We start from the raw sequence: 7962 nt of genomic DNA, 5'->3' as shown, positions 1-7962 counted from the left end.
CTCGCTCCTTGCTTCCCCCAGCCTGTATTGATACTGGGGGTTACCCCGACCCAGGTGCAGGACCTTGCACTTGGCCTTGTTGAACCTCATGAGGTTCCTTGATTCATCAGATGGAATAAAGCTGTAAGATCTTGGGATTTCCATTGTGTGTCTAGGTAAAATCAAGCTAAATTTGTTGGTCCTGTGTATATAATTCACAAGCTTCTTATAACAGTGGAGTTAGGTCCCATTTTAAGGGGTTGTTCTGTTTTAATTGAGAAAGGCATGTAAAATGCCACAAAAGCTACTGTGTGGGCAAGCTCTAGAGGGTATTTTTTTTTTCTCCAATATATAGGTCTGGTCTTCAAAGATGCTGGTAGGAAGTGAGCTGAGGCCGAACTGAATGTAATCTTCTCTCCTTACTAAAATACCTAAAATAAAATGTGGAAAACAGGATATTTTGGGATGGTTTGTTCAGCTCTGAATTGTAAGGGCAGGTGAAATAGCAAAAAGAAGATAAATGTTGGAAGCATTAAATTATTTTTAACCTTATTTCTTGTAAAGCAATCCTAAAATTGTTTTCATTCGTATAGATAGCTTTCTGTTCGATGCCAAATCTGTTAGAGGTACTGCAGAATACCAGGCTGAAGGGTTTGAGGGCACTGGAACTTCAAAATGCTGTATTGCATCTTGTCTTTGAATGGGTGTTGCATGACTGCAGAAACACTGCAATGTGATTCACTACATCTCTTTCATTCAGAAGTGAAGAGAAGCAGAAACAGGGTATAGGCAGAGGTTGCAAAGTAAATGTAAGTATGTTAAAATCTTGTGATCAGAGCACAGGTCCCATCCAAAGTCCTGCCAGCTGTATGTAGCTGCCAAGACCACGCATAAAAGCTTGCAGTGTCATCCCAGTGTCATCCTCTTTTATGAGATCTGCTGTGAAAGGATAACAGCCTAGATTAGTCAGTTTGGCAAAACAACCTCTAGCTGCCCTTTTTTTTTTTTTTTTTTTTTTTTTGCCTTCAGTCACTCTTGTGTTAAGTACCATCTTTTCCATGGGAGTTTGGAAGCAGTAGAAATGTACTTGCAAGTTCCTGCATAATGAACTCTGTTTCCTGGAAAGATCTGATTTACACTGTATGCCAGGGCTGACTGTGCCAAGCCTGTTTTGATGCGTCCAGTAACTCAGCAGAGAAAAGACTGCGGCACGTGGTGCTGTACTCTTGTGTCAGTGTGTTTTACTGGTAAGAACTTGTATGATACGCTTCTGTGCTGAGCTGCCCTGCCACACTTGATGACAGGTGTTGGCTGGAAATTCTGTGTTATTGCACAGAAGCTGGATTAAAATGTCAAAAGTGGGGTTAAGATTTTACTGATGTCCACAATAATGGATTTAATCTTTTTTTTTCTTGCTCAAAATGCAATGTTGATGCTTTGTCATTGCATAGCAGAGGGATTTTTGGGTGTGTGGGACTTGTCTGTGGAGGGGGATGAGGTTCTGTGGGTAGGAATAGCTTGGCTTAGCTTATTGGAGCATGCAAAGCAAAAAGTGAACCCTTACATTGAGTGAATACATTGCTACGGAACTGGAGTCTGTTTTGCAGACAAGACTGTTCTAGAATTGCAGGTTGCATGTGTGCTTTGGTCACACCTGCAGCCCTGCTTCAGGCACGACTCGGTTCCGAACTTCAATGCCCCCCCCCCCCCCCCCCCCCCCCCCCCCCCCCCCAGTGGGATGGGGGAGAGAATTGGGGGAAAAAAGAAAAAAGTAAAACCTTTGGGTTGACATAAAGACGGTTTAATAAAGCAGCAGAGGAAAAGAATAACAATAATTATAATGGTAAGAGAATATACAGAATATACAAAACGAGTAATGCGCAGTGCATTTGCTCACCACATGCTGACCGATGCCCAGCCCGTCCCCAGCAGCGATCACTCTTCCCCAGCCAACTCCCCCCCCAAAAGTCCTTGACTGGTGTAAGCACGGCTTAGCAACAACTAAAACATCAGGGTGTTATCAACATTATTCTCATCCTAAATCCAAAACACAGCGCTATGCCAGCTACTGGGAAGAAAATGAACTGTACCCCAGCCGAATCCAGGGCACATGTATTTTATTATTTAAAAAAAAAAAAAAAAAAATCTTTTAAAAGCCGTTCCGTGGCACTGTTTGCTAGTCAGCAGTATTGCATTCCACCTTGTATAGGCTGAGATTGCTTCCCAGCCCTTCAGAACTCACATTGAGGGCAAAGCCATCATTGAATTGAGCGTTGCAGGATCAGACCTACAGCAAGCCAAAGGCTTGTCTTTGGGGAGGTCAACTAGAAGTATTCTGCAATTTTCTCACCATTAGAAATGCTCTCAAAGATATCAGTGGACTAATACAGTTCACTTTTAATCTTCACGGTCCCATATATACCATGGATATATGTAAACTTTATGGGCTTGCATGCATGTGTGTGTAATGTAGCATGTGCCATACATCTCCTTTAAGACTTGAAGGCAGAATTTGCTTTGTTGAAGTCTGAGGTCAAAAGCTAAGGACTGATGTTTCTCCTCAGTGCCATAACTTATGCTGCTTCATGAAAGCAGCTTTTATTGCTGTATGAAGAACTAATGGCATCTCTTAGCTGACTCTGAAGCCCTGCATTTCTCATCACTTTTCATTCTTAGTATAGCTCAGGCAGCACTCATAGTGCCGAGAAGAAATAAATACTTCAGCAAGGTGAATTTATTTAGGGCAGATTGTCTCATTCTGGTCCGATATATATTAGTGCTTAATCAATGCATTAGCTTTTAAGAAAAAGTGAGAGGAAGGAGAAAAATGTGAAGCAGTTTTTGCCTGGATGCAGCCTAGAGAAAGCTGCCCTCCATGCTAGGAAGTGTTGAGGTACAACAGTTTAACGCTGGCGTAAGGCATACAGAGGATTTAAATGTTGGCTTTTTTGTGTTATGTCTTAAGTCTAACCCATGCCATGGCATGTTCAGCAATGTGTTCATAGCTGATGTAGCTTGAAATAGAAACTGCATTCTGTTGACATGTGTTAGCCTTGTATTTTTACTTAGTAATACAGTTAATGGATAAATACCGTCTGCCTAAATTACAAAACAGCTCTGTTAGATACAGATCAGGACTTTCTGTAATTACTTTTTTTTAACCAGGATTCAAGCAAAATGATGTAGATTTATATGCAGAAAGTTTAGAAAATTCTAAAACTAGTTACGTTGTAGAAATGTGTGAAGAAACACCTAGTGGAAATAAAACAGTTTGGTTTTTTAATGTATTCTTCTAAAATGACTCTCAGAAGTTCTTTGAGGATTTAGGACAAGAACAATTACCAGTAATGCTTAGCAGGCAGACCTGAAGCAAAACACCATGGTAAATGCCACATCCAGTCAAAAGTCTTGAAGTATGCCAAATAATCAGACGTGATCTTTGTTACAATTTTCTTGCTGTTCTAATACCTCTGATTATTCAGAGGTATCAAACTTTTTTAAATGATCAGGGTATAGCTTCTACACTTACACAAAGTATTCAAGTAGAACAGATTATCTTAATGTAGTGGTGTTAGGATTCATTGGCTCCATAGTTGATTCGGTAACTGGCACTGTGATCCCCAACAGCTCTGCTTTTTTAGAGTAATCCCATAACTTCTCCATTAGCACGCAGACTCAAAAATGTTGTGAAGACAAATACCACAGTGGCTCCCACTGTAAACAAAGACTTCAGAGTCCTTTCTGCTTACTGCAGGAATATATTCAAACTTGTTTTTTCTCATTGCATTCTTTAAGAGATGATAAATTGGCAATAAGTAGAGTACAGCTGGTACCAACAAGAAAAATTAAATGTACAGTACTTGTTTACTAAAACTGGCTGATAAATTGTGTGCAAAAGTGTTAAGCTGCAAGAGGAGAAAGTCAGAAACAATGGAAAAGAGTTGGAGAAGTATCCTTTCTGTTTAAGGAAAAGAAAAAACATTTTGTTTGGTGGTTGCCAGGTGTAAGTTAAAATTGGTGTGCCTCGTGTATATGTTTTATTGCTACAGCTGTTTGGGTTCTTCATGCAAGTGTATCTTTTACTTTCTGAATATCTCACTTTGTTAAATAATGCTGACTTTAGTAGGTCATAATCATGACCTTGTAAACCATTCTGATTTGACTTAGAACATGTTACTAAATATTTGATTCCTGAATACTTCAGTTAAGCATCGTCAACCTTAAAATATATTGTCATCCTCTGCTTCCCCCCTGCACACGCCACATTGTGAAAATCATGTGGGTTTTCACTGTGTTGAAGTAGAATAATTTTCATCGTATCAAGAGTAAGATAAAAGGAGAATGGAGACAACCTTGAGCATATCTTTCTGTACTGAGAGTTTACACTAGGTGGCATGCAAGGAAAGCCAAAAGCACAAACCTGTCTTAAAATTATTGAAGTTAAAATCTCAGACTTGTTTCAGTATGTTTTTATCTTGTCTTTTGATCACTTTTAAATGTCTTTACAGGTTGAAATGTCCTCTTGCTGGTACAAATAAAAGATTTCTTATTAATACCATCAAAAACACGTTACCATCTCAAAAAGAACAAGACCAAGAACGTGAGCAAAAGGAAGACAGTAAGGAGCCTGAGCCAAACAAAAGCAGGAAAGAAGAAAAACCAAAGAAACGCAGAATTCACCCATATACACCCAGCTTTCAGTCCAGAAGGAGAGTCAGCTACTCTCCTCCGAGGCACCGAAACAGGAACCAGCACACAAAGGATAAGCATGAAAAGCGATCAAGCAAACGATGAGGAGAGTGACGAGTATGTGTTGTTACAAGCCAGGAATGTCATTAAGTGTCGGACTGCAGGGATGTCTCAGTTTTTCAGGAAAAGATGTTGTTCAGAATTGGATTTTGAACAGAGTTGCTTCTGTGAGAAGTAACCTTGAGGTAGCTTTAGAAAACCTTTCTTTGGGACCTTTAAGAGAAAAGCAAAGTGCAGCATAAATCTTCCAGTCATTTTGAAACAGACATTCCTTTCCCTTTGCTGCATTCCTCTCTGCCCTTCTGACTAAGCTTAGGGTCTCGGTGATGGAGCGTGTGTCACTATCTGATACAACTCGTTTAGTCATGTCACTCTTTTGGAAAGAAATTTAAATTAAGCAGAAATCTATTTATTGTGTGCAGTTGGCAGAACTTCTTTGCTGCTAATCCATAAAGAAGTTTTGCGTGTTTGGGTTAGTTTAGTTTTACAGAATCTAGAAGAAGATAAAGCTGGTCAGTGCCTCGCCAAGCACATACATTTTGTATAGAATACAAGAGTGTGTGCTCTTTAGTATAAAAAGAACAAAATTTAAATGGGTGACACTGGTTTTGCTTTCCAGGAGGAACTACCAGGAAATACTGATTTTGCTTGTTATTGTATATTCACAAACCTGTCATAGATAATAATAAACATTACCCCTAAAAAGCCATAACTGCAATAATTGTCTCTGTTTAGACTTCCCTCTGTAAGGAAGTAGTTTGAACAGTCTGTTGTCATGGTGCTTTCAGAACAAACCTTGAAGACAAAATTGTCGTGTTCTCTGTCCACTGCTAGAAGATTCCAAGTAGATGTGTAAGACTAGAAATGCAGAGGTGATACTTAAAAACAGTCAAATGCTCATTTCCAAGCCTGTGTGACAATTCTGTAGTGGTACAGTTCTTAAACTTGTGATGACTTGGAGCACATATAATACACATCGGCATATTCTATGTTTCACTTCTGTTTGTGTTACAATAACAAACTTCCGTGTGAAATATTTTGTATTTCAGTCTTCTCAAAAATAATTGTTTTGAACATAGGTTTCTGGTTTTAAGTGTGTTGACAATAAAATCGAAAATATTCATTAAAAGTGGTTTGCGGAATTAATGCTTTTAATGGGTTTCCTAACTGATGTGGGCCTCTCTCCTCTAAGGGAAAGGAGGACCAGCGCTTCATGGTCCTTCAGCGTTGTGTCAGGGCAAGAGTGCCACCTATAGGCTTATCTATACCTCGCCTTGCTATACTTACCTGTCTCTCTTGGAGAGATCATTTTAGCTAGGAGATGGGGAGACCAAAGTGGAGATCTGCCGTGGCTGAATTTTGATGCATGAGCTGGGAATTACTCTTCTGAGTAATGGGAAGGTAGCTGAGTGGGCATTGAGGCCACCAAAGGCTGCCAGGGTCAGCGTATCCAACAAAGCGGGATACTTTTACATTTCCACTGAGGAGCTGTGGATAGTTTCTCTATTTCCCTGCAGGAACCATAGCACCATAATAGAAGTCCCAGCCTTTCGGAAAACGTCCAACAATTTAAGTGGGATCAAGGAAAAAGTATCTTTGGAGAATGTGGGACTATCTTTGGTTTAAATAAACAGATGTTGTTTGCAGCCCAGATGATGTTTGCAGTCCTTATTTTGCTGGATGCTGGTTGTGTTCTCCTTAATAATCCTTTTTGGAAGGACAGCACCTATAATATCAGCCGGGCTCTGCTGCAGTGACCGTGCTGGACGGATGTGGCTTTGCAGCATAGAGTTCATCTTGCCGTTGGTCAGGATCGGGGCTGGAGACGTTCCACAGAACACGTCCCCATGAATTCTTGCTGGTCTGGCTTGCAGTGGTAATAGGGTGTCCCGAGAGCTTTCCACACCTGGGCCTTCAAACACCCCTTAGGATAAGTGCCGCTGTTGATTCCACATTAACGTAAGCCCAGCTTTCAGGCAGGGAAAGTGATTAGGGTATGCTTTCAAAATCAGTCTGGATTGTTGATAGAGAGCGCTTCTGTACTAGAAATGCCCAACTAGAGGATCTGACGTGACCTAAGCCAGATAGCTGGAGAAAGCGTGTTTTCATCAGTGGTGGTAGGTCCAGATCTCATTCCACTCTTTTCTGACTTGAAGAACATAGGTGAATTATGAATCTTTCATTGGTTCATTCCGTATTTTTGTGCTGTCTTTCATAAGTGTACATAATAAAAACAACTGTTGCTTATTCATAGAATCATAGAATGTTTCGGGTTGGAAGGGACCCCTAAGGCCCTATTAACTGCTGTTAAGGCAAATCGAATGTTTCGGGTTGGAAGGGACCCCTAGAGGCCCTATTAACTGCTGTTAAGGCAAATTTCACCTGCCAACCACTTCTTTTAATCAAAAATTGGGTGTATAAAGCCAGGTTTGTATTGTGTCTGCAGTTGCTCATATTTTGCAGCACCAGCATCCCGTTTATAAGGTATCTTAAAGGTAGGATTTAAACCCCAAGACTTAAAGCTGAATGTGACTTTTCAAATATACGTTATTGACTCCTGTGACTCAGAATGCTTCTTATTCGTTAAAAGTGCCTAGTCCTTAAAATAAGTAAATCTATAAATAAGTAAATAGTGTGTTCTTGGTCTCAACTTCCCGTAGGAGTGGGTTGCAGCCTCGTTACTCAGACAGGAGGGGACCACACCTTACGTTAACATTGTAGCAGTGATGCTTCAAAGATGTTTCTTGTTTATCTGTGAGCCTCTAATGTTGTCTTTGTTTAGTGTCGGTGCACATTGTATGGATAACAGAATTTGTTCAGGTGAGGGTATGCTCTTGCCATAGCCACAAACACTTGTTAATTAGACTTATTATGTCGGACAGAAATCCTCCAAAAAGTTCATTTTCATCAACCTGGTACTGAATGTAAATCACAAAACAATGCAAAAGAGGAGGAAAAAACAATTTATAATTGGACTTTATGAAATACTTTTATTAGTTTTGACTGTCAGGGATATAGTAACGTGCAGTTCTTATGTTCGTTGTTGAGCCGCTTCTCTTTTGTAAATCCCTTTTGAATTATTTACAATGAATCATGAACATCCGAGAAAAGCCCAAGAGATTTGACGTATAACATGACTTAAAGGCAAAAACAGACCCTGGTTTTTAGACCGATCCAAGTTCACTTCACAGAAGTTTCTTGAGGTGCAGTTGTAAGAGCGTTCCTTAGTGACTA

At 40.1% G+C, this 7962-nt stretch overlaps 1 protein-coding gene across 3 annotated transcripts in view; it reads left to right on the top strand.

The window, feature by feature from the left end:
* Nucleotides 1-5834, top strand: part of LOC104133692 (protein POLR1D) — a 10247-nt gene extending 4413 nt beyond the window's left edge. The window contains exon 3 of one of the 3 annotated variants that reach the window (XR_004843085.1): nucleotides 4488-4576. Coding sequence is in view for 1 of the 3 variants with exons in the window: in XM_009647128.2 (XP_009645423.1) it covers nucleotides 4488-4773 (286 nt within the window). In the remaining 2 variants the exon portion in view is untranslated. Of the gene's footprint in view, nucleotides 1-1008; nucleotides 1671-4487 lie in introns of those variants that run through there. The other 2 variants (XR_004843087.1, XM_009647128.2) reach the window with 2 other exon arrangements.
* Nucleotides 5835-7962: the final 2128 nt, after the last annotated feature.

Source organism: Egretta garzetta, unplaced genomic scaffold (genome assembly GCF_000687185.1).
Source record: "Egretta garzetta isolate BGI_Z169 unplaced genomic scaffold, ASM68718v1 scaffold279, whole genome shotgun sequence".
NCBI lineage: Eukaryota > Metazoa > Chordata > Aves > Pelecaniformes > Ardeidae > Egretta > Egretta garzetta.
Note: the sequence above shows the minus strand (reverse complement) of the source record. Positions and strands in the feature narration are given on the sequence as shown.